General features: G+C 43.9%; 3 protein-coding genes across 11 annotated transcripts in view; 2 read left to right on the top strand and 1 right to left on the bottom strand.

The window, feature by feature from the left end:
* The window catches only part of dync2i2 (dynein 2 intermediate chain 2), a 7,611-nt gene extending 4,687 nt beyond the window's left edge, over positions 1-2,924 (top strand). Inside the window, exons 7-10 of the mRNA XM_079658631.1 lie at positions 14-184; positions 490-722; positions 979-1,136; positions 2,303-2,924. Of these exons, the coding sequence (XP_079514757.1) occupies positions 14-184; positions 490-722; positions 979-1,136; positions 2,303-2,538 (798 nt within the window). The 3' untranslated portion in view covers positions 2,539-2,924. The remainder of the gene's footprint in view (positions 1-13; positions 185-489; positions 723-978; positions 1,137-2,302) is intronic.
* The window catches only part of sptan1 (spectrin alpha, non-erythrocytic 1), a 66,739-nt gene continuing 43,009 nt past the window's right edge, over positions 2,612-26,341 (bottom strand). For 4 of the 9 annotated variants that reach the window (XM_079658617.1, XM_079658618.1, XM_079658619.1 and 1 more), the window contains 24 exons: positions 26,146-26,292; positions 25,951-26,054; positions 25,269-25,431; positions 24,901-24,915; positions 23,751-23,882; positions 23,249-23,386; positions 23,063-23,167; positions 14,232-14,440; positions 13,426-13,546; positions 12,704-12,825; positions 11,815-11,947; positions 11,624-11,722; positions 11,364-11,523; positions 11,019-11,095; positions 10,728-10,937; positions 8,698-8,994; positions 7,647-7,759; positions 7,478-7,495; positions 6,595-6,649; positions 5,485-5,681; positions 4,074-4,127; positions 3,776-3,934; positions 3,143-3,290; positions 2,612-3,050 (listed from right to left, as the gene is read on the bottom strand). In XM_079658617.1, the coding sequence (XP_079514743.1) occupies positions 2,925-3,050; positions 3,143-3,290; positions 3,776-3,934; positions 4,074-4,127; positions 5,485-5,681; positions 6,595-6,649; positions 7,478-7,495; positions 7,647-7,759; positions 8,698-8,994; positions 10,728-10,937; positions 11,019-11,095; positions 11,364-11,523; positions 11,624-11,722; positions 11,815-11,947; positions 12,704-12,825; positions 13,426-13,546; positions 14,232-14,440; positions 23,063-23,167; positions 23,249-23,386; positions 23,751-23,882; positions 24,901-24,915; positions 25,269-25,431; positions 25,951-26,054; positions 26,146-26,292 (3,102 nt within the window). In that variant the 3' untranslated portion in view covers positions 2,612-2,924. The remainder of the gene's footprint in view (positions 3,051-3,142; positions 3,291-3,775; positions 3,935-4,073; positions 4,128-5,484; positions 5,682-6,594; positions 6,650-7,477; positions 7,496-7,646; positions 7,760-8,697; positions 8,995-10,727; positions 10,938-11,018; positions 11,096-11,363; positions 11,524-11,623; positions 11,723-11,814; positions 11,948-12,703; positions 12,826-13,425; positions 13,547-14,231; positions 14,441-23,062; positions 23,168-23,248; positions 23,387-23,750; positions 23,883-24,900; positions 24,916-25,268; positions 25,432-25,950; positions 26,055-26,145; positions 26,293-26,341) is intronic. The other 5 variants (XM_079658614.1, XM_079658620.1, XM_079658616.1 and 2 more) reach the window with 3 other exon arrangements.
* Positions 14,459-20,741, top strand: LOC307024478 (zinc finger MYM-type protein 1-like). The gene is made up of 3 exons (XM_079658623.1): positions 14,459-16,882; positions 17,559-17,642; positions 17,787-20,741. Exons 1-3 carry the CDS (start codon positions 16,648-16,650, stop codon positions 20,204-20,206), a joined length of 2,739 nt encoding a protein of 912 aa, XP_079514749.1. The 5' UTR covers positions 14,459-16,647; the 3' UTR covers positions 20,207-20,741.

The raw sequence follows: 26,341 nt of genomic DNA, 5'->3' as shown, positions 1-26,341 counted from the left end.
TGTGTGTGTGCAGGTAGCCTGGGTGCCCCTGCAAAAGAAAGGGGAGTTTGGGGTCCTCAGTGCAGGCTCAGCAGGACGGGTGCTGCTGTGGACGGTGGACTTGGAGCAGACTCGGTTTGTTCTGAGCGCTGCCTACGCCTTGGTGCCACAGCAGCTCCCCCACAGCAGCGACAGCAGCTTCAAGGTGAGCCTCGGGATCACAAGAGCTAACTCAACAGTTCATTTATTAAAGCTAGCTCACACTGAAGAAATGGACACTTACAGAATACAAGGATTGCAATTTATGGGAACCGTGATGTCATTTATTTTAATAAATATAAGTCTTTGATTAATGCATCCTCAAAAGAAGTGTTGACATTTTACACAAAAGCACAGATATGAAAGAATACAGCTCACACCATCCCAGAGACATTGTTATTATTCATTTGACGTGATTCCAAAACCCCCCCTGGGATCTGCAGAAAGTAACAGGGCTCGTTGTGTCCTCAGGCCCGGGGCAGCAGCACTGTGGGGGTCACCTCCCTGGCTCTGTCCCCCTGGGACCCCGACACCTTCCTGGTGGGCTCTGAGGGGGGTCTGCTGCTCAGATGCTCCTTCTCATCCCAGACGCCAGCCGCTGTGCCCCCCGAAGGCCAAAGTGTGACCCTGAGGGCCCCCGCTGTCTTCCTGTTCAAGCCCCGCAGCGGCCCCGTCCACTCCATACACTGCTCCCCCTTCCACAGGTCCAAGCTCCCACCCCTTCAATATTTTACATGCAATACTATGGGGATCAGTGCTGACGTACGTGTGTGTGTGTGTGTGTGTGTGTGTGTGTGTGTGTGTGTGTGTGTGTGTGTGTGTGTGTGTGTGTGTGTGTGTGTGTGTGTGTGTGTGTGTGTGTGTGTGTGTGTGTGTGTGTGTGTGTGTGTGTGTGTGTGTGTGTGTGTGTGTGTGTGTGTGTGTGTGTGTGTGTGTGTGTGTGTGTGTGTGTGTGTGTAGGAACCTGTTTGTGAGTGCAGGGACTGACGGCCTGGCCCACCTCCACTCCCTGCTGCAAGCCCCCCCGCTGCTCTCTCTCAGGGTCTCACACTCCTACGTGTTCCAACTGCAGTGGTCTCCAACCAGACCTCTGGTGTTTGCAGCAGCTACCGGACAAGGTACAGCACTTTGTGTATGCAGAACACACATAACTCTAGGTTCAAAACAAGGTGGAAAAGTACTCAGATCTTATACTTAAGTAGAAGTAGTAGTACCAGGCTGTGGCGGCGCCAGAGTATTTTTGTTGGGTAACCCATATAGTGGTGTGGCTCAAGTCAGTATTTGCAATGTAATTACATACACGCTATATTTCCCCCCTTGACAGTGAAACGCCACGCGTGAGGTTTAGATTATTTCCCTGTCTCAATCAATCAAAATGGAATTGTATGAAATAAAACGGCACATTTGTCTTGTAGTAAATAAAAAGGGATCACTGTGAACGTGACGTATGATAGTACACGTTGAAGATCCAATGGGGATACTGAATGGCGGTTCCGATTGATCTCGATCAGTAATGCATGACGCAGACGTTTCGTTGCTCTGATTGGCTGTAGGTCTATTCAAATTGCATTCGGAGGCATTTTGATCTGACCGTGGCCGTGCTGATATTATAAAGCCAGAGAATTTCCACACCTTTAGCGTGTAAAACTCCCCCACTACTTGGACTATTCCTTGCACCCCTCTTTGGCATAACCCCGAATGGTCTCAACCATATTGCATCAGTAACGTGCACTTGTTACAGCAGGATCAGTTTGTGTGTTGTGGACATAACGCGTATATTTTCGCAAGCCGTGTTCTCAACATTTAGCATTCACCCGATGCAGGACTCTGCTGCAGGTTAGCTTGTGAATTTACTCCAGGTGGAACTAAAGTTAACACTTGATTATATTTCACATCATTCATCCACATCTGTGAAGTAACTAAAGGTGTTAAATACATGTAGTGGAGTAAAAGTACACCATTTACCTCTGAATTGTAGTGGAGTAGATGTACAAAGTACCTCAACATTGTGCTTATTTAGAGTAAATCTACTTAGTTACTTTACACTACCATTGAAAACTGGATGTATTCATCAGATCAGGAAGCAGACTCCATGATAAAACTTGAGTAGGAGCCATGCACCTGCCTGTTATCCATCACATAGTAAACATGGATTTGAATGGTCACTCAACAGATCCTAAAGAAACCTGCTATTGCTCTGAGCTTTATGTGACTAAATGTAGGATGATATCTGTTCTTGTAATTAAACAGTTAATCAGAACTCAGTCTGTGCACCGTCTCTCAGGTGAGGTGCAGATATTCGACCTGGGCCGCAGGTCCCTGAGGCCGGCAACCACCATCGAGGGGGGGGCAGACCAACCGGCAACCTGTCTGGCCTTCAACCATCGGAACCCCCACCTGCTGGCTGTGGGGAGGACAGACGGGAGCGTGGGCATCTGGCAGCTGAGCCACGATCTGACGGAGCAGGGCCCCCGAGAGAGCAGCCAGCTGGAGCAGATAGCCAATCAGGTGGCAGAATGACTCGCTGCATAGGACTGATATATATGAACTGTGTCTTCAATATAAAAAACGAAATAAAAACAGGAGGCGATGATTCCAGTTCTAACCAGTAGCGTTTATTAAAGCACACTGCAGTTGTTGGTGTTACGAACAACATTAGTTTGACTATTAGGTTCTTAAATTCATCAAAGGACAAGCTAAATCAGCTAAAAACAATCACATTCAAATGTAGACGGCTCCACTATGCTATCATGAGAAGCACACAGAGTTAAAGTAGAGCAGATAAATAGGGGACAGACAGTTGTTATAGTGAGTATTCCTAGTGCCATTCATGCAGTTTCAGCCGTGTGTTTGTGTTGAAGTGTGTGGGGGAAAACGCGTCCCGATTGGTCCCTGGGGGGCAGGGATCAGTTGACAAAAAGCGAGCGGGTGAATTCAACGAAGTCGAAGGCTGAGGGCAGCTCGCGGCCCTTGCTGTCGAGGTAGGGCTTCATGTGTGACAGGCAGTAGTCGGCCTGCTCCTTGGTCAGGTTCTGAAACAGAGAGGGACAGTTAGAGCCGCAGGTCCACACACACTGGTGTCCACACACACTGGTCCACAGAGAGAGAGCAGAACACATCCCACCTGGAAGAGCTCCTCTTTAGTGACGTAGGGTTTGGCCTCTGTGCTGAGGGCACGGAAGGCGCTCTCTATCTCCTCACTGGACTTAACGTTCTCGGTCTCTCGGCTGATCATGAAGGCCATGTACTCCTGCAGCGACACGTTGCCATCCCTGCACACACACACATTCCTCTGTTAGCATTCCTTTATTCGTCCCACAGAGGGGACATTGTTACATTGCTGCATAAGAGCCAGAAATAGCTACATATTAATGAAGAGGCATGCATACAATATTAAAGAGAAGAATAGTAATGACACTAATTACAATTTACAAAATACACATCCAGTGCCAGTAAAAGTATTTTTTTTTAAAAGCAAAAAAGTATAGCATGTATAAAGTAGTGGGATAGCAGCCAGTTGACAGTATTAAAACACGAAGTATATATCGCAATTATTTACAGATTGATTACAGATGTTGAATTGCCTAACCAGGAGACAGCAGCCAGTAATATTAATAATAATACAAATGACAGTCTATTAACTTTAGTTGTTATGTGGTGGTCTACCAGGGGCCATAGTTGTTAGCAGCCAATACCACAGTGTGTTGAACATCACACTGCAGTACTGCACATTTCATCCCTATCAATGTTTCCTGACCCGGGGACGGACCTGTTGGGATCCACAGTGTCGAGTATGGCCTCAAACTCGGGATCAGGTTCCCCCTCCTCCACCATGGGCAGGTCGTAGCCCAGCGAGCGCAGACACGACTTGAACTCCTGGTGGTTCAGACGGCCAGACTTCTCCTTGTCGAAATGCCTGCAGAGGAACAGGAGGAGAGGAGGATCAGATACAGACTGATGATGACATCATGAGGTCCGTTCCAGACATCTTGTCATAGACGGCACAGTTTATCACAGTGTTCCTTCATCCAATGAACACTGGTCAGGTCACTTACTTGAACATCATGCTGAACTCCTTCAAAGCCTCCTCCGTCACTCCAGTGGTGTTCCTGACACAAAGATGAAGGAAAATGAGCTCCAGCTGCATGATCCGTTCTATTACATTTGGTAACACACCTACAGCTAGGGATGGGTACCGGGCCCCGGTATTAAACGGGCCCCGGGGCTGAATTATTAAAGACCGTGGTACCGTTAAGCTCTGACGTTATCCGTCTTTTTATCGGTACTGAACACATTTAAAACATATATGTCATATCATGTTGCTACATAAACATTATATTGCAGTTTTAGTTTCACCAACTCAGTTCGTAATATGCAATAAGACAAAAAAAATGCATCTATGATGTATTTTCGATCTTTCCAATCCAGACTAGAGATCTCTCTCCTGTCTGTGTGCGAGGGGGCGGGGCAGTTTACACACACGCGACTGCTACATGAAACACACTGCGGAGATGGCGGAGAGAACTAAGCGCTCGGAGGTGTGGTTAAACTTTACCCGTCTCGATGTGGACAATGCTCGTTGCCAAAAGTGCAATAAGAGTTTAGCATGTAAGGGCTAACACGAGCAATTTGTCAAAACATTTAGCAAAAGTGCACCACATTCAGACGGAGGAATGCACCGCGACTGTCTTTCTACTAACTCTGTAGCCCCGTCCACGAGTAACTTTTCCACGTCAGGTATGTTATGTCCTTAATCTTCCTCCAGAAGAACCGTTAGTCCTTTTGCAGCATACCTGTATGCCCCACCTGTGTTGCTCTGTACTGCTGTATTTATGCAGTAAATACTTAGTTTGTTTATTTACAGTACTGTAAGTTCACATTATTTACAATTTGTTTAGTTAATTTACCTTTTTGTTCTCAAAAGAACCGATAAGAGTACCGTTAAAGCGGTATCGATAAAAGTAGTAATACCGTTAAAACCTTAACGATGCCCATCCCTACCAACAGCAGAGGTGGGATAAGCACCCAGATCTTTTACTTAAGTAATTGTAGCAATACAACATTGTAAAAGTACTCTGTTACAAGTATAGTCCTGCATTCAGAAGTGTACTCAAGGAAAAGTACAAAAGTATTAGCATCAAAAAATATTACCAAAAATGAAAATGTACTCATTTGCCAGATTTAAACAAATAACATGTTTGTGTTATAATTATTAATGCCTTAATGTCTTGTTCACTTGGTTGGGATTCTTTAAATGGCTATACTGTTGAGTAGCCTAACCCATAATAATACATAATGATTTATATTCTGTATTATAGATGCATACATGTAAACAAATGAGTTAAAAGTATAAAGTAGCATAACATGAAAATACTCAAATGAGTACAGATGCATCCAAATTGGACTTAAATGCAGTGCATGAGTAAATGTGCTTAGTAACTTCCCAGCACTGAAGTGTGTGTGTACCTGGCCTGGATCTGCTGCTCCAGGTTGTGCTGCATCCTCATCCCCAGCTGGTCCAGCTGGTCCCACTGCTGGGCCAGCCCCACCGTGCTGTGCTCTGTGTACTTGTTGTCCAGGATCAGCGCTTCTTCCATCGCTGCTCCCAGGTCTTCTATCTTCTTCAGCTGGCTGCGCATGGCCCGGATCTCCTGGTGCTTACGCTACACACACACACACACACACACACACACACACACACACACACACACACACACACACACACACACACACACACACACACACACACACACACACACACACACACACACACACACACACACACACACACACACACACACACACACACACACACACACACACACACACACACACACACACACACACACACACACACACACACACACACACACACACACACACACACACAAAACGTGTCACATATAGTTTATCCTTTACCTCAGCTCACAATTCAGCTGATTAAAGTCCAGAGGCTCGTCTCAATTGAATATTTCACCTCCTCCTTTCCCTCACTCGCTTTCCTTCCTTGCGTCCTAGCTCCACCTCCGTAAGATGCGAGCGAGAGACACGAGGAGGAGACGCGAGGACAGAGGAGTCCTCAGGTATTAATTGGGACGTCCTCGTTCACTCAAACGTCACTCTTAAACGACGTCTGTTAATGCTGACATGTGCACGGCTGTATCCCCTCTCATCGGGCTTAACTGAATAACCCTTTAGTACCGGCCCATTTGTTGTTAAATATTTATTTAAATGAATGAATCTTTCTCTTGTTAGTCAAGGAATTCAATGTATGATGGTTGGTCCTGCTTTTGTGTTCCGTTTTGGTGTCAAATGTACATTTCAATACAATTATAATTATAACAATGTGAAAGCCTTTACTCCCCACATTCACCACAAACCCAATTTCAGGACTGTGAATTTTAAATATTTAGCTATTGGGACGTCCTTCAAAATGGCGTGTCTTGATCGATTTCCGGGTCAAGTCCCGGGGGGGGGGGGACGAGAGGAGTCGAGGAGGGGTATTGAGACGAGCCTCAGGTCTTTGAACTGCATGTCCCCTGGGAATGACAGCATGCAGCAGTGAGCGATGCTCACCTTGGTGGCCTCCAGCTGGGACTCCAGGGTTCCAGACTCTTCCACCATACACGACCTGCCGGCAACACAACGTGACGTCAGAGAGGAAGCAGCCTGAAACACTGTTACAAACTATAACGACTTCAACTCTTCACTAAAACCTTTATGCTACCACGATAGCAATTAACTTCTGAAAATAAAATAAACTATTCTAGAGTGTGTAATTTGGCATTTGTTGCAATTCCAACATGTAAATGTACTGCTGTGCTGTGTATTCTGCCACAGAGCTGCATTCATGCCAACAATCTACTGTGAGCCAAACCATGCAGCTGCACTACATTATCATTAGTTCATGAGCATGATGTCACTGCACATATGCTTAACACGCATACACAATGACCCCATGGGACCAAATACTATTCCAAGTTAAAAGTGCGTGTATGTAGAGTGGAAGCCAATATTTCAGTGTTTCCATCAGTGAAGTACTCAAAGTAAATAGGGGGACAGCCTGGTGTGTGTGTGTGTGGGCTCAGTGAGTATCAGTACAGCAGGAAGTACTGAGCCTTCAGAGTAATGATGTCACAGCCCTGAGGCGTGGGTCAGAAACAGGAAACGGAGCTAGAGGTTGACCTTTCAGAAAGACCATCAGCAACTTGGTACTGAAAGACACAGATAACCTGCCGATAGGCTATGCTATTCAGAGAGGGGGAGGGGGGAGGGCAGAGATGAAATCTGACAAATAATAAGAGCGAAATCACAGGGAGTATTCAAGGAAAAGGAAGAAGAGGAACATGTGTATTTAGATTGACCATACACGCCACAAAAGATGTACTGTCCTCATCCGATCACACACAGCTTACACTCTTAACACAAACACATGATAAAGAGAAAAAGGTATAATTACCCATCCAGAAGATAAGTCCTGAGGCACAGCAATCCAAGCGTCAGGGAGGGAGGAGGTAAGACGACGGGGAGACGTTAACAAGAGGCAATGCGTTTTATAATGTATCATTCTAAGAGAGCTGGCCTGTGTCACTATGCAGATGTGTATCTCAGCAGGAGGAGCTCTGTACCTGGTCTCCTGCAGCCACTGGTGGAAAGCATTCGCGTGCTGAGCGAACTCCTGGCGCAGCTTGTCGTTCTCCTCCTGCCTCCTCTGCTCCTTCTGCAGCTCCAGCTCTCGCTCCTACACACACACACACACACACACACACACACACACACACACACACACACACACACACACACACACACACACACACACACACACACACACACACACACACACACACACACACACACACACACACACACACACACACACACACACACACACACACACACACACACACACACACACACACACACACACACACACACACACACACACACACACACACACACGGCAGTAGGGCAGGTGAGTGTCTCCCCGGGGGGGGGGGTTAGACAAACATCCCTCACATTTGATGGAACAGCTATGATATGTTTCCATTTCATATAATGTATTAGACCTATTTGAAAGTGGAAAAGGGATACAGCAAAAGGAGACACAACTCAAGAGAAACAAAAACATGAACACAGCTTTCTCTTGTATTTAGCTATTGAAATCTAAACCGTTAGAGTCAAGTTATACAGGTGTTCCCGATTAAACTTCTGCACAGCCTTATTATGTTATCACGATTGATGGCTGAACTGAAGTCACGACCTGTGTATACAGCTAAAGGCCAGGGTAATGTTAACTCAGAAGCTTTAATTATATGTTAACAAATTACAAAATAGGCCTGATCAGTACATCAGACAGGGATTGACTCAGCAGAAGAAAGGTTCAGATTAGTAATTTGGCAAAAAACAGAGCTGTGGTATCGGAGGTGTTGGCAGGTAACCTGAGTTTAAGTCTCAGGATTAGGGGGATGTCGAAATCTGGAGAGAAACCGTTGGCTTGCAGCACCTTTGAACTCCTGCAGCTCTTAGGTCAGTAATATGGTCAGCAGCAATGCTATGCTGAGTATTATTGATGAAGTAAGAAATGTTGTGGAGCACTGGTGTGTATTTTGGGGCTTAGAGGAGAAAGTGAATAGAAATAACAGCAGGTAATATAATATGAATAATGTTAGAAGTGGAGACCTTGATGATCTTCTGCAGGTTCCTCCAGGTCTCCTCCAGGGCCTCCATGGTGAACCAGGTGTAGGGGTTGGACACCACCTGGTAGCTCTTGATCTGCTGGTCCAGCTCTGCCAGCTGGTTGAAGTCGGCCTGTGCGGAGCTCAGCGAGGAGCGGAATGCTTCGTGGGCCTCACGCAGCGCCCGGATCTCCTCCAAAGAGTTGCACCGGACCGGGTCCGTTAGATCCTCTTCAGCATTCTCAAACCAGCTGTTGAAGGCTGATGCCTTCTTGGCAAATGTCAGGAACAAGTCCTCAACCTGTGGAGAAGAAGTCAACCTTAAAGTCCAGTTTACTTCCATGACATCAGGAGTGGTAAAATGCTGTCCCTTGTATAGATTAGAGCAACACATTAGGGTACCTATCTCTCTACGTCATGCCCCGCCCCTTTTTGGGTGAAAACATGCGCTGTGTCTTTTTTATCTATATAGAGCCCACTTACAATGGACAGACAGGCAAATAATGACACGATATGATTGGAGGACGATGATCAGCAGCGGTTTATGGTTTGATTAAAATCAATAGTCAGTCTGCCGGTGGACGAGCTGCAGGCAGCATCTAACACTCAAACTGGGATTACCTTGGCTTGTCAGAGTTTTGCATACGTCAATTAGGCTTGGGCGGTATGACGGTATTACGGTATACCAGGGTATTTCGAAATACCGTCGGTATGATTTTCAATACCGTGACGTCACAGACTGTGCGCCAAATCACAGATGCGTTTCATTCTATTACACTGACACGGAGTTTTGACAGGGACGACATTGGTTGTAATGCACAGCACGCGCCAGCAGAGGGCAGGGGAGGGCAGTCCGTCTTTCCCGCTCTCAGAGCTCAGCACAGAGCTGAGCTGAGCAAGATGGCGGCAGCATTTGCCGGCCCCGAACTCGGACAACTAGTAAAAAAGAAAAACGCCTCTGCGCCTGTTTGGGACTATTTTGGGTTTACTCGTCGCCAGTGACTTCATCCAGCACAACGAGAGACAGAGGCACTTCTTTGGGAATGTTTAAGACGGGGTGAGTGAGTGTTGACATTTTTTAATCCTATGCAACTGGTTGATGGTTTTGTAGTCGAGGTCGGACGGTTTTAAAAACGAAAGCATTTACGTGCTAAACATTCACGCGAGTAATCCAATGAATCAAATGGAAATAAGGTTTTTAATACATGCACGGAATAATATTGCCAAACTAGTTAGTGAATATAGCAAACTTTATTCAATAAGTCAAGTATTTACTCCCGGAAAATGTTTATGTATGATGATATATTGTTAACTTAGCTCACTATGGAAACAACGTCGGACATCTACAAACGCGTCCTGTATCCGATCTCAAAATGTGCCATTTGCACAATGTGTCATATATGCAGCCCTTGTTTTGCACTTGCGCGCACGTCGCTTCACTTTGCGAGCGTCTACCGGCTCGGGCTGCATTTTACACCGAACATATAATATACCATTCGAAACATCTATTTTCCGCCGAACGCCACCTCACTCAAGTCGACCCAAGTCATACCGTCAGTGGCGGCTGGTGGAAAATATTTTTGGTGGGGCTGTTGATATAGTGAGTAAACATTTTTTTTTTTGGGAGAAATTACCCCTTAAATTGGGACTGATACCGTCATATACCGTATACCACGGTATGATGTCAGCAAGGTATGACGGTATGAAAAAAATGATACCGCCCATGCCTAACGTCAATGCAGATATACATTCACTACTTATCATTACAACTGTTTACTTTGACAATTGACGTTAGCGTCATTAGCATCATGATATAGCATCATTAGATTGTCCTTTTTTCTAAGCGGCTGTAAAGAAATCTTAATTCTGGATTCTTTCTGTTTGACGACGATGCCTTGTTTTCACAGGAAAGTAGGCAGGGCCATCATGTTGCTAGGAAGAAACGTAGCGCTGCTCTAATCCATTCAAGAGGTTTTAAATGTATTTGTGGAAGTGTTACAAATTCAGTAGCCGTCCTTGTTCTGGCCTCCCTACCTTTCTGAAGTGCTCTTGAGCCTCCAGAAGCTTCGTCTTGCGAGATGAGGAGTTGGACAGCAGCTGGTTCCAGCGCTTTATGAGGGCAGCGTGACGAGCTTCGATGGCTTTTGATTGGACATGTTTGGCAGCCAGAAGCTGGTCCTTGAGCGCTGTGATGTTTGTGATGCCCTCCTGCTGGAAGGCCTGCAGACCGGCATCAAACGTCTCCTGCACACACAGAAAGATGGTGTCAACAGAAAGAGGAATACGGTACAGAGAAATCCAATATTCTTTGGGGAGATGCAGTACCTGCTTGGTGAGCAGAGTCTGCACAGAGGACAGGTCTCTGCCGTAGTCATCAGTCTTCAGGCTGTTCTCTTTCTCTCCTGAACACAAAACACATCCACACATTCAGAGCCAGCCACACTCAACCCTCACAAACAGTCATCTAATTATTACGGACATTTAAAGATAAGTTATGCTTTTAAAGGACCTGCAACTATCTTTGACTAATGGATTCATTCCCCGCTATGTAACATCTATGCAGAGTTTGATCAGAGCACAGATTGATGTCAGGTGTTCTGTACAGGCTAAATGTGTCAGAGGCGTTCCAGCGAATGAGACTGCTGAAGACGAAGGAAGGTGTGGTCGTACCGATCCAGGACTCCACCACATCTGCCTTCCAGTTGAACTGCAGGAAGGCAGAGTTTTCGTCCAGCTTGGCCTTCCTCTGAGCGGCGGCCCTCTCCAGCTCCGACACTTTGCCTCTCAGTGCCGACATCTTGGCACTTATGTTGTCTAAATGATGGTTGTTCTGTTGGAAACACACTCAATTATCATGTTGTTTCTGTAGTCATACTGTACAAATCAACATATGCTAATTCAATAAGTGTATTTTCTCTGGAGGTCCCTACCTTCTTGATCAGCTCCTCTCCGTTAGTGCACACATCGTTGACTCTGTCCCTGTGCACGGTAAAGTCAGTCTCAAATGCTTCATGCTTTTTCAGCAAGCCCTGTGTGAAAGAGAGGTTTCCTCGGAATTCAGTAAACTCATTGCTAAGGTTAAACACATATTTACTGTGATGTATTTTGGTGTTTTGCACACCTGCACAGCAGCCAGTGTATCTCCATAGTCCTCACTCCCCACCAGATTCAACTTCTCATTAATCCAAGCTTCTTCCTCTTCCACGTTTGCCACAAACTGCTGGTACTCCAGCGACTCCTCCAGCCTCTGTCCCCTGGAGAAACACACATTCATACATTTACACCAGGGTTTCCGTTAGCCGGTAATTAACGGTTTTTAGCTGGTAAAATGTATAAAACCGGTAAATTCAAAACGTGCCGGTCAAAATATCCGGTAATAATTAGGGATGCTCCGATCGATCGGCCGCCAGTCATTATCGGCCGATATTCACTCTTAACAGTTTGATCGGTGCTCTCTATAAAGGCCGATCAGGAGAGCTGAATCTGATCGATATGGACATAAACGCGAGTGAAGTCCGGACGCGAGAGAGAGATCAGATCAGCTGCTGAGTCAGACGGAGACACGCAGCTCTGCATGATCACCTGAAGCCCCGTCCGCTGTTTACCGAGCTGCATGAGATACAGACGGGCTTTCAGGAGAGAGAGAGGATCCATTTCTCCTGTGTTATTATTCAAAGTTAATGTAAACTTTTGAATAATGTACTTTATCTACTACAAGTAGTTTGTTTGAAAAATGAATCTGAACTTTCGATCTGTTACGATTATAAACTGAAGCAATATAAAAATGAGCCCCATGAACTGAGTTTTAAACATCAGCATATCCGCACAGAGTCCGGTAATTACCTGCTCACGGAAACTCGGTAAGTTTCAAATTTGTCCGGTAAAATTAATTATTTCCGGACACTTGACCAGCAAGAAAAGATCCAAGCGGAAACCCTGATGTACACACACCTATTTCTACTGTATGTACACTTTATCACTGTGTGTGTTTAAGCTCAGCATGAGCTTACCTTGCTCCAGATAAGTCTTTGAGTTCCTTCCAGTGGTCCACAAACTGGGCCAGCCTCTGCTGGATCTCCTCCTGGCCGATGGTGTTGTCATCAGACAGCTTCTTCCCAGTGTCCAGCACCGACTGTGACACACACACACACACACACACACACACACACACACACACACACACACACACACACACACACACACACACACACACACACACACACACACACACACACACACACACACACACACACACACACACACACACACACACACACACACACACACACACACACACACACACACACACACACACACACACACACACACACACACACACACACACACATCAATAGTCTAAATCTAAAGCTACAATACTGTCCATAGCATTTCAGAAAGTCAGAATGAGAGAGCAGTCAGCAGTTCATCTGCCACCATCTCTGCTGGTTGCCTGACAACGTCACTGTGATGACTGGACAATGAAGTAACAACGTCATTGCCAACCAAGAAATCCTTCCAGCAAAAAGCTCTCAAACAAACATGTTAGTCACTGAGCTGAGATGCTTGTATCTAACTTCAAAACAGGTCAACAATTCCCAAACTGTTGCAATATTTTTTCAAAATATATCAACTGGCTAAATATAGAATTAGTAAATGATGTTGTAGAACCTTTGGATAAATCACTGCATCAAGAATCTCCTGATCGGATTAGAATAAAAGATGAGCCTCTCACCTGGATTGCCGGCTCGTGGGCTCCCAGCTCCGCCTCCAGCCTCTTGTGTTTCTTCCTCAGATTCTGTACTCCTGTCAAATCACGTCCGTAGTCCTCCGAACTCACAAGCAACTTCTTCTCTCTGTTTGGGGTGGCAGAGGCAGACATGTGTTCATTTAAGTTGAGGGCAGTTTGGCTCACTACAGGCTTCCGTTATTTGGACACATTTTAGGAAGTCTCATCGACCCTCTGTCTTTCCTCTCCTGTCCTCGTCTGGAGTTATTTCTACTTAGAATGTTATGTTACTTGATAATAGTAGTTGACAGCCCTTTACATCACTTATAAGCATCTTTTCTCCCTGCTCCTTTCCACCATGGGCTACAGACACTGTCTACAGTGTACATGTTTTCTTTTTATAACAATTGGCATGAATGGAATACACAAATAAATATAAAAAATATATAAATATTAATATGTCAGGGGTAACGTTAACAATGTTAACAATTCACCACCCTTATGAATACATCGCAAGAGTCTACCTCTGCATGTTTATACTATAAACAATATTGTAAAGCCACAAGGAAAAATGCCGCTGTCTCGATAACGTTGAACAAACGCAACAACAACCACACATGTTCTGATCAGAAGATGGATGTATTAAAGAGCATCAGTTAATATGGACACAGTCGGCAGACCGAAGGTGGAGCTTATTTCTCAGGTCAGGGACAGATTTCAGATTCATAGATTAGCCTCAGTGTGCTGTGAATAAGATGGTCTACATCTGCCCTGATTCCCTCTCAGATATCTACAGGATCCAACTCTCTTACTTGATCCAAGACTCTTCATCATCCAGGTCCCTGAAGAACTGGTGCAGGCGGTGGGACTCGTTGAGTTTGGCCCGGCGCCCTGCAGCCATGCTCTTGATCTTGGCGAAGCGGCCGTTGACGGCATCGCGCTTGTCCTTCACCTGGGAGGTGTCGAAGGCCTGGCTGCCCATCAGGCTGTCCGCCTGGCCGTTCAGATCCTTCAGACGATCCTGCAAGGGTGGGGGGGGGGGGTTAGAGACCTCCATTGTAACTCAGGGTGATAATGCATTGTCAGGATTTATAATGGTTAGGAGTGTAAGACTGGTAAATGCTCTAAAAACAAAGGTGCCAAATCTGGCCAGTCAAATCATGTCATGTGGCCTGCGAGGAGCCCCTGAAACAATGGCAGGCTGACAGTAAGGGTCTGGGACAGGTGGTTTCAGAATCTCAAACTCTTCAGACTATTCAAATAGTATCCCTGAATTCAGAGGAGAAATACTTGCATGCCTGATTTGTGTGATGTTAAAAACGAAATTGAATTATTCACTTCAAAATGGTGATTCTTGAGATATGATGAGTGTTACTTCATTTCATAAATTCATGGGATTTATGTTGTACTAACATGGAGAAACATACCGTTTGTTTTGTCTAAGTGCATGCATAATATATTGATGCACAAAAATGCGTTTTCTTTTTACCAAACTCATTTCTTAAACATATTGTATAACATTGTTGAATATTTGTTTGCAATTATTTCTCTCGACTTCTACTTTCAGAGGTAGTGATTCATTCAGTTATTACTAAAACAAATATGATCCAACGCTGAGACAATTATTTACGGCAGTATATGCCGTGAAGTTGTTTGCGGCCTGCCAGTAAACCCAAAGCAGAAGAAGAAGAAGAAGTGACATCAGCGGCTTCATTTGCCTAATCCTCCCTCAGGGACTTATTCCGGTGTGAACGCGATCTGCTCTTTAGTTCTGAGTACTGGGAACTAACTGGTCACTAACTTAATGACCAGGCCCCTCTCTTAATGAAGTCTGAGGGGGTTTCCAGGTGCATGTTACATCTTTTCAACTCTGTCTACCCATAAGCCCCCCCACCTCTCAATCAACTTCCTCTTGAATGCCTTTTTTTTTTGTTTATTTTATTTTACTGTATTTACTTGTTTGCCTGTCCTTGTTTGTCTGCCCTCCTTCATACTGTAAAGCGTCTTTGGAGTTGTGAAAAGCGCTATATCAGGGTATATGCAGGAATCCTGAAGTCAAATTTAATACCTTTTAAGACCTTTTCCATACATTTTAAGACCTCATCGCAACTTTGAGTTCTAACCGGTTACATTGGCGACACACTTTACCTCACATTTACTATATTGATAGTAAGATAGCAAAACTAAACAGAGTGCAGACAGACTACTGAAGCCTTCTCTCCACATGAACTTCAACCTCCCTGTGAAGGTCAGGTTTAATGCAGTATGCTGCTTTTTTGCTTCTGTACTCTGTGCTCTTTCATTCCAGTAAAACTCCTCAGAAACCATTAGAAACCAGTATTTGACCAATAAACAAAACAATTGACAAAACTTTGAACTATGAAATATGTTAAACTTTGGTGAGCTTCAGCGGGGTAATGCCATATAGGAGCTCCCTCTCAAATACCCAGGGGTTAAATTGGGCTGGGGCTGTCCGGGGCTAAGCCCTGGCACATAGGACGATGCTCTGACGTCATCACCCTCACACATTTGTCATATGTTTACAAAATATAGGATACAGTGTTTCCCCTACCATTGTCTTGGCGGGGCGCTGCGCCCTGCCAACGGAGCCCTACGCCCTGCCTGAAATTCAAGGTGTTTTTTTTTTTTTTTTTTTTTATTTACATTTTTTTTTTTATTATTTAAAAATATATATATATATAGCACCAAATTGCAACTGAAGTAATCTATCTACGGTCACGTTTCACATTGAACATGTGCTCTTTTATTAAATAAACTAAACGCCTATGTTATTTATCCAATGTGCATGTTTCAGTGTCCACTGCCTTGCGTATTCACATTCTCCCTCCGCTCCCCCCCCCACACACACACACGCGAATGCACACACTCACAATCAGAGACAAGAGCGGAGGAAAGAAGGAGAACAACAGCTCTGCTTTCTGCCCGTTTGTGTCCCCCCCCAGTTTCAAATTCGTTTAGCAAGCCGTTATCGTCACGGGCAGGGCCGGCCCTTCCCACTGGCGAACTAGGCGGTCGCCTAGGGCGCCAGATCTGGAGGGGCGCTGCCGCGCTGCGCTGGGAGAAAAAAAAAATTAATAAAAAAAAATTAAAATAATTTTTATTCTGCCTAATTTTCTGCCCTTGATGTAATACATTTACAATAATTGAACAAAGTAAACACCCTTTGCACCCCGGGCCGGCGGCAACATTTTGCATTTGCCCTGTACGATGGGCGCTGTAACTGTAAGTGATGAAAGGGGGGGATGGTCGCTTATTATCAGGCACCCACAGGCCGTGGCTCACAGCCAAAGTGACGCGGCAGCTCCAGCTGAAAGTGTCGGAGATCGCAACGATCGCAACAGCAAGAGGCAAAACATTAGCATTATGAAAAGGTCCAAGCCTTCTGGGGCAACGGGAAGGAAACGGAAAAAAGAACAGGAGGAATCGAAAGTCAAAGACAGAGGTAAGTCGGCTTGTGTAAAAAAAAAAATTCAGTATGTACTGTACCGTTAGACATTTGATTTTAAGCTAGCTAGCTAGCTAAGGAGGTAGCCATGATACAGCTTTGATGCCATGCTAGCAGCGAGCCTCTGATACAGAATGATAGATACAAATGATTTTAAGTTTTTATTTATGTGTTATTATTCCTATATAATCTTTTTGTAAATAATATCCTACTTTTATATTGTGATAGCTGTAAATTGATCCTCCAATAGTGTTTAATTTGTCAGATAGTTTATTTTCACAGTCAACTTGTGTGTATATATATATATTTATTTTTCTGTTTATTTTCTATTATATTTTTTTTATTTTCTGCACTTTTTAATGTCTAATTATTGTGCAATGCTTTGTTTTATATGCTGATGTAACGAAATAATGTTAATGTTAGCCAGAAGAAAGCTATCTGGATAACTGCTCCTTTGTATAAAGTGAGGCTGACCAACCAATATGGGCATGTGTTATTATTTAGTTTTTACTTATGTTTGCAAATGATCTCCTGGGGCAGCAGAACCTCACTTTTATATAGGCCAGTTGTGAACTTGCATACAGCTGAGGCAGATTGCAGCAGTTATTTTTGCCTGACTGTATATAAATGTTTTTGCTTGTAATGTGCTAATATCTACCCTATAAATGTCCAGCTGCACTTGAGAAATACCTCAAAAAGCCCCCAGTTGCTGGAGAAGGAACATCTGATCTCCCATGTACATCACACTCTGAAGAATGTAAGTTTTGCCAAACATTTATGGTCTCTGTGTAATCGTTCATACACTACTTTTTTGTCATTATTATTATTGTTATTATTATGATAAATAATGAAAACTGAAGCATGAATAACTTCTTTGCATGTTTGGATTGCCTGCCTGCAGGTGAAGGAATAACGAGCATAGTATGTGAGTCCACCATTGCAGCCCCCTCAGATCCTGCTGACTACCCAGGCCCATCTGAGTCCACCATTGCAGTCCCCTCAGATCCTGCTGACTGCCCAGGCCCATCTGCAGTCCCCTCAGATCCTGCTGACTGCCCAGGCCCATCTGAGTCCACCATTGCAGTCCCCTCAGATCCTGCTGACTGCCCAGGCCCACCTGAGTCCACCATTGCAGTCCCCTCAGATCCTGCTGACTGGCCAGCACTGAGTGATACAGTGAGGATGGAGTTAGTCAGACGTGGGCCATATCATTTAAAATCCGACTTCACTTTTCCTAAAAAGGAGGGAGGGAGAAGTTGCCATCATCACTACTTTTACAGAAGATTAGTGAATGGAGAGACAATCAAGAGGAGCTGGGTTGTGTATTCCAAGAAAAACAAAAGTATTTACTGCTTTTGCTGCAAGCTGTTCTCCCAAAAAGAGTACCAACTCATCAGCAGTGGACTAAATGACTGGAAAAATTGCACTGACAAACTAAAAACACATGAGAACAGCCCAGAACACTCTAGGCACATGACGTTGTGGAAGGAACTGGAGACTCGACTTGAAAAGGGCCTAACTATAGACAAGGTAGAAATGGCACTTATGGAGGCTGAAAAGAGGAAGTGGCGTGAAGTCCTGACCAGGTTGGTGGCAATAATTCAGTCGTTGGCAGAGCGAAATATTGCCTTTAGAGGGACGACAGAAACACTTAACCAGCCAAATAATGGCAACTTCCTGAAGGAGGTAGAGCTCATGGCGAAGTTCGAGCCAGTCCTCAAACAGCATGTTGCTGAGGTCCAAAGAGGAACCACCAATATTTCCTATTTGGGAAAAAGAATTCAAAATGAACTGATAGATTGCATCAGTGGGAAGATTGGGGACCATATGGTCAAGGAAATCAAACAATCCAAATACTTTTCAATTATTTTGGATTGCACCCCAGATTTGAGCCATACAGAGCAACTATCAGTCATTATTCGACTAGTTACAACCCAGGACACGCCCCAAATAAAAGAACATTTTATGGGGTTCCTTGAGGTAGAACAGTCCACTGGAGAAAGCCTTTCAACCCTGATTCTAAAGAGATTAGAACAGCTTGATATCCCTTTTGAAGACTGTAGAGGGCAGTCTTATGACAACGGTGCAAATATGAAAGGAAAGAGGAAAGGAGTCCAAGCCAGACTTGTTCAAATCAATCCAAGGGCTTTATTTGTGCCATGCGGAGCACATACATTGAACCTGGTGGTAGCTGATGCAGCAAAAAGCTCTGCAGAAGCCACTAGCTACTTTGGCTACCTGCAGAAGCTTTTCACACTCTTCTCTGCCTCCACTCAGAGATGGTCCATCCTAAAAAGCCATGTGAACATCACATTGAAATCATGGTCTGATACCAGATGGGAGAGTCGGATCAACAGCATAGAGGCTGTAAGGTATCAGGCTGCAGAAGTCAGAGATGCACTTCTAGAGGTGAGGGATAAAGCCACAGATGGAGTCGTAAAAATTGAGGCACAATCTTTGGCTGAAGAGGTTGGATCATACCGCTTTGCAATATGCACTGTGGTATGGTATGACATCCTGACCAACATCGAACATGTCAGCAAAATGTTGCAATCAGTGTCAATGCAGCTGGATATTGCTGTTGACCTCCTGAGAAAAACAGAAGTTTCTTTGGTCAGCTACAGAGGCAATGGATTTGCTTCTGCCCAAGCATCTGCCAAAGACATCTGTGGCCAAATGAATGTGGAAGCTGTTCTCAAGCAGAAGAGGCTGAGATCAACCAAGAGACAGTTCTCCTATGAGTCCCAGGAGGAGCAAGTGAGTGATGCACTAAAGAAACTCGAAGTTTCTTTTTTCAATATGGTGGTGGATGTTTCCATTGCATCACTGCAGGAGCGATTCAAGGCCTTAGGTGAAGTAGAGAAAAAGTTTGGGGTGCTACTCAACTTCCCTGACCTGCCAAAGGAAGATCTGACGAAGCAGTGTGAAACACTCAGCAACACCCTGAGCTGGGGTGGGCAGTCAGACCTGGATAAGAGGGAACTTGCACTGGAGATGCAGAATTTCCCAGCTTTGCCAAAAGCCAACATGACTACCCTGGAACTTCTGACTTTCCTACAGGAGAAGAAAATGAACGAAGTGTATCCAAATATGTGGGTGGCCCTCAGGATCGCTGTCACTATTCCAGTGACAGTTGCTGCTGGGGAGAGGAGCTTCTCTAAATTGAAGCTCATTAAAACATACCTGAGGTCGTCAATGGCTCAAGAACGCTTCAATGGATTAGCTTTAATAAGCATCAATCGCAAGGTTTCGGGGCAAATATCATTTGACGACACAATAAATGAATTTGCAGCAAGGAAGTCCAGACGTGTCCGACTTTAAGGATGTGGACTAATTAAAGGACACAATAACATAGCAGAGACTTGTTGTTCTGATTGCCTGTTTCATTTGATTTATAGTGTGTGTAATGTTGTTCATTATCTTAATTTATTTGCAATAACCTCAGTTGTAAGAGCTCCGTTGGCTATATTTTTGTCCACGTTTGCACTTTCTTTTCTTGAAGTTTTAAGAGAAGCTACTTTTGTTTGATGAGTGATTTTCATTTAATAACTACAATAATAATAATAAGGATAAAATAAATAAAAAATATGTTACATTTATTTGTTATTGGCTGTGGGTTATTGGTTATGTTCACATACTTATTTGGTTATTAAAATGTAAACCGATCTTTTTCATATGGGTGTTTAGAGTTGTACCCCTAGATCTAGTCTCTAGTAATTCTGCTCAAAGTGCACCAGATTGAAGCATTTTACTTTAAAATGTTAAAACAAATCTTTCCGAAGGGGGCATACCCCCGGACCCCCCTAGAGGATGTGACATCCACCCCCCAATTAAAACATGTTCATACAATAATGAATACATTTGAAACCTTCTTTATGTATATTACCTATGTCAATAAGTTTCAGTTTTTGTAGTGTATTGGTCTTTTGTAGAGATTTTTCATTTATTCTTTATATATTCTATTGTGTATTGCTTGGAGGCGGGGGGGGCACCAAATCATAATCTCGCCTAGGGCACCAAAATGTCTAGGGCCGGCCCTGGTCACGGGAGAAGGACACAAACAGCCTGGCCAGGTGGACGCGCGCGAACGCGACAACGAACGTAGCGTGTGCATTCTAAAAATAGCTCAGGTGAGCAGGTACCGCGGTTTTGAACTACAGTATTGAATTTGACAGAAAACAACAATGAAACGCCAGCAGAAGAATAATCTAATGAGTTGGGTGGAAAAAAAAGACAGGAGATGTGAGTTGGTTTATTCAGTAAATTAGCTCAGGATAATTGGATGTTCTGTCTACACCTGTTGATGTGAGGCTAATGCATGATTTGCTAGCTTGATGCTACCGGCATTTAGCGGCAGTGACTCAACAAATTTCCACTTAAACTGTATCGTCAGCAATGTATGACAAGCAGACTGCTTGTTTAATGTTAGATTCACACCAATAGCTCAATATGATCATAACACGATTGCTTTCATATCAGAGATCAGATGAGGTGGAGCTGCCTCCAGCAATAGAGGATGAGGCAGAGAGAAGCAGCAGCAGCACAGGGTTGCAGCAGGTATGTTATATGCTGTAGTTAGGTGATTTAAATGTATCAATGAAAGGAAGAAGTGTAGACAACATGATAAGAAGGGAATACAGTTTTAATAAAAGTACACTACAGTGTAACACTGTACTGTATTACTTTTTAATGTACAAATACTTTGTTACTGTACGATATCAATAACAATAATCCGCAGCTCCTCTCTCTGCTCCAGAGGATAAAAAGAATTCGGGTGCCCCGAAAAAAAATTCGGGGTACCCGAGCAGCACCCTGCCAAGGCTGTAAACCTAGGGGAAACACTGGGATATATATGTTAAGACTTTTTTCGTTCTTAATATAGACTATATTTAGGGTCGATATGTGTTGACTTTACTTTAAAATAGCAGATCTCTGTGACCGGATATAGTTTGGCTTAGACCCCGGCCCCACGAGGACGCATACGGTAAAACGCATACGCAAGTGCAAAAAAGGCTTCCGTTCACACGCATTCGATTCATTAACGTGTCCGTTCACACTAGACCGCTGGAAATGCTGGAAACAAGGCCTGTAAGTGGCGCTGCTGCCTCCCGAAATACACCAAAAGCAGTGAAGAAGACCCCGGAGCATGGTTGCCCTTCTGTTTATTCTCCGCGGTGGACGGCGTGTTCTCCTGCTGTATATCTCTCCGGTAGTCCACAGCAGATGAAAAACACCCACCTCACCGCCTCTTCCAAGGAACGAGGGGACCGTGCGGCAATTTCCGTAAAAAAAATGTTCCGCCGGTCAACATGTCCGTTAAAGTTTAAATCTTCCGTACAAAATTAGAAAAGTGCCGGTCAGAGGTCTTCTTTGTTATTTATTGAGCTTTAAAACAAATTGATAACGACTCTGTTCTCTGTATAATAATATAATAATATTTAATAAACGGTGCCTGCCTCTTTTCCTCCCCCTCTTCTGACAGCCCAGCAGCAGCAGGAGACGCGGGGAGAGGGAGGCGGGCTATTTCATCGTTATCAGAAAATGATCATATAGGGCTTACACACGGAGCCGTTGGACCCCCAGAGCGTTGCGTATGCCGGTCTACCCACCTTGGGACCCGTTACCATAGTCGCTTAGTTCCCCCCCCCCCCCCCCCACAGAGCGGAGCAAGGCAACGAAACTTAAAATAATAAGCAGCATTTTTCGGCGCGCGCTATGCATGAGGCCGCCTTGGGGGGTTTCCCGTAAATTAAAGGGTGTTTCACTGTTTCATGTTGTCGATGCTGTGAACCTTCTTAATACCTTGGAAAATGCCATTTAATACTTTTTAATAGCCTTAATTTTCGCTAAATTGATTTATCAACTTTTAATACTTTTTAAGACCCCGCGGACACCCTGTATATAAATAAAATGTATTATTATTATGTCATAGCACGGATGGAGCTTTTTTAAAAATGTTTAAACTAATCGACTAATGAAAAATTGCTCGATTAAGACTTTATTAGTCGACTAGTGATTATTCGACTATTAGGGGGCAGCCCTACATATATTTATACTGTATTTATTTAGTCTTAAAGTTACAACTGCCACTTTGAGGGCAACCATAATGTGGCCCGCGATGAAATTGTGTGTATTGTGTGTTCCTCTAACACAGAGCCATGCTTTACAATGACTTACCTCATGCGCAGAGATATCAGCCTCCAGCAGCTGGTGTTTCTTCAGCAGGTTGTTTACTGAGGCCAGATCTTTGCCATAGTCTTCAGAGGCGAGGAGAGCTTCCACCTGAGAACAACAGAGCAGACGGTTAGATCCTCTTCTGGTTATTGTACATCAGTCACTGCACCTGTACTGACTGCAGGTCACCTCAGAGAGCCAGAAGTCAAAGTCCTTGATGCCAGTGTTGAAGTTCTGCTGCTTGTTGGCCTCCTTCAGTTTCTGGCTCTTTTCCGCTGACTTGTTGACGAGGAACTGCCACTGCTCATCCAGAGCACTGAGGCGCGCCTGGGGAAGGAGCAAGTTATAGTGGACGTTCATTTCACTCCATTACATCAATGCATTTCATATTATATTCTCATAAAAGACATGTGGAAAGCGTCTTCTGCTCAGAGAAAGTCTCAGTTTTAAACATTCACTTGATACAGTTTGTTAAGAAACTCTTAATCATGCCAGAAAAAAATGATATATCATGGCAAAAATAAATAAAAATAAACAGCTTTCCACTTCAGCTAGAACTCTTTCTCAAGCTCTTACATGAGGATGCCTTTTTCTTCTAAATATGTCTGAATATTGTTCTGCTGCTAAGTCACATTTCTGAATGGATAATAAGTATTAAAGTGAATGCTTTAACAGGGTCATAGGACTTTACCTTGACTGCGTCCTCGCTGCCGGCGCAGGCTCCTCTCTGGATCAGGGTGTTTCCCGTGTCGATGACGCCGCGGATCCGGTCTGCGTTGGCGTGCAGCTCGGCCTCGAACGCCTGATGTTTCTGATGCTTACTCTGACAGCACACAGGCGGGGGGACACGGACACAGCATGAGAATCACAAAGTGGACAAGCTCCCATTTCATGGTGTAAATGTTTAGAAAGCTCCTCAAAATGAAATATACACGTAACACCTAGCATTGCTTTCATTCCTATATTCTGCGATGTTCCTATAAGTGATGAGCTACAGTCACTTTAACTAAGTTAAATTAATAAACCTTTATCTGAGGCTGACTTTACCTACAAGTTACATTGATGTTAATGTCAGTTTCATATCATTTATACAATTATGTTTGTAACAAAAAATGGAAGACTAGAGATTGAAAGACTACAGGGTAGAGTATATAAAAATGAATTCAACACAGGACACTATCTATCACAGACAATGTGTCGGACATCGACGGACACACAGGACAAACAGGGGAAGAACACAGAATGGCAGTGTGGAGGACAACATCTGCAACAAATAAATTACTAGAGGAAGAGTCACTTCAAGTTGCTTCATTCTTGTATCTTTCCACATTTCCGTTATCTTCTCCACTTCAATATACTAGCTACTGTCTTTAAAAGTCACTAACACATCCAACAGCTTTTTTCAAATGTGATTTGGTCAGCTTGACCCGAGTTTCATTCTCACAGCCTGCTGGGCTGTTGTTCAAGAAAGATTATTTTAAGGTCTAATTTGATCATTATGACTGTGGAACAAACATCTGAAGCAAGTTTAAAGATAACCCCCTCTCAAGAATAGAACATTAAAATGGAAGCCACAACCAGCAACTAATAGGTTTTGATGACAAATCAAACCTAGGATAAAATACAAAATGAACACAGAATGAAGCCTTTTTTTGAATTAACAAAATTAAAAACCAGCTAGAAAAAGAAGCTGGCACTGAACGGTGCTGATGAGGGACAAACTGAAGATGGACGGAGTGCTTGTTCTACTTTGTGTCTACACACACACAAACACAGAAAAAGACGTGGACACATGACAACCTGCATGGTTGTTAGTCAGCTGACACACTACTCAAACTTACCAGCAGCTTGGACAGCTATAAAAAAACAAGACAGTGGGAGAGAAATTCAGTCTCACTTCAGACAGGACACAGGGAGGGATTTGACACGGTTAAAGAATATCGTCAATAAAACAGGACAAAATTGATTAGCAATTTTAATTTAGGGAAAGACACTGGTCTCAATGACCTGCCCTACAATCAGTTACTATCTGTGGAAATAAATCCTATCTATAAAAATAAATTTAATTGTATGTGCTATCTTTTCTATTAACTTAATTAATGAAATTCATCTGTAGAGTTACTCTTAAGGGATTTGCACTGGTTTCAGATCAGCTGTGTGCTGAGATCTCCTGGGAACAGGGCCTGTGCTGGTAGAAGGGAGTGTATACCTGGATGTTGGTGGGGTCTTTGTAGGATTCGTCTGTTGCAGTTTGCAGCTTCTCGCTGATCCAAGCCTCAATCTCATCCACGTCCCGGCTGAACTGCTGCAGGGTCTGCGACTCACCCAGCTTGGAACGCTTTTCGATCATCTGAGCCTTCAGCCGGCGCCACCTTCAAATATAAAAAACATAGGCAAGTTAAACAGATGTCCATATTTATCAGAAGGAAGATATGGTCTATACTTGAATAGGAAAGGAAAAACATGTTTTCTCTTTCATTTTAGACATAACAAAATAGTAATGAAATGTCATTAACTTGCAGACATCTTTGTACATTCCCTGCTGCTGTAGTAGTTATAGTGTATGGGTTTTGGCCATATTTCTGTCAAATCTAGCAGGAAAAAATGTGTGTTTGTGTCAGAACCATAGACTTCACATTAGGTCCTATTTTATTTTTGTATAAAATATGTCTACAAATGAAATGCCAGCTTATTTAAAAAGCAGACTTATTTTGATCTGGATCTGATGAACCTGCATTACTGATCTCTGGGAAACATGTCAATGTTGGATATAGTAAGCATGTAAGATTTAGGAAATTAGCTTTTGACACATTCATGTCAAATTGAAGTGAAGATGATACTCAGTCCTGTTTGGATTTGAGGAGGGTGAAGACAAACAGAGCGTTCCCTACCTGTCCAGGACCTCATTTCGGCGGTTAAAGATCTCAGGTTTGGCGTAATGGTCGGCTCCGACCAGCTGGTCAGCAAAGGACTGCAGAGCAGCGATCTTCTCCTCCTGTACAGCAGGGGAACATTTAGAGTGTTTATAGAATACAACTACCGATTGATTGCAACAACTTTCACTGAGCGGTAAAACTTATATTGACCTGCACGTTGATGGCCTTGTCAAAATCTTCATGTTTCTTGATGAGGGCTTCCACACTGTCCAGGGAGTCACCCTTGTCATCACTAGCAAGGAAAGCTTCCCGAGCGGCCATCCAGTTCTCAGCCTGCTCACAGTCCCTGTTGAAGAGCTGCAGAGGAACAACAGTCAGTCAGAGGGACAAACACACACACCACTTT

This window comes from Notothenia rossii (genome assembly GCF_949606895.1).
Source record: "Notothenia rossii genome assembly, chromosome: 11".
Lineage (NCBI taxonomy): Eukaryota > Metazoa > Chordata > Actinopteri > Perciformes > Nototheniidae > Notothenia > Notothenia rossii.
The sequence above is the reverse complement of the archived record's forward strand: the minus strand, read 5'-3'. Positions and strand labels throughout refer to the sequence as shown.

Excerpts from the sequence above, each read along its gene's own strand:
- LOC307024478 (XM_079658623.1), top strand. The coding sequence starts at position 16,648 with ATGGGCGCTGTAACTGTAAGTGATGAAAGGGGGGGATGGTCGCTTATT. Across the intron at positions 16,883-17,558 it reads ATCGAAAGTCAAAGACAGAG|CTGCACTTGAGAAATACCTC; the intron begins GTAAGTCGGCTT and ends ATAAATGTCCAG. Across the intron at positions 17,643-17,786 it reads TACATCACACTCTGAAGAAT|GTGAAGGAATAACGAGCATA; the intron begins GTAAGTTTTGCC and ends GCCTGCCTGCAG.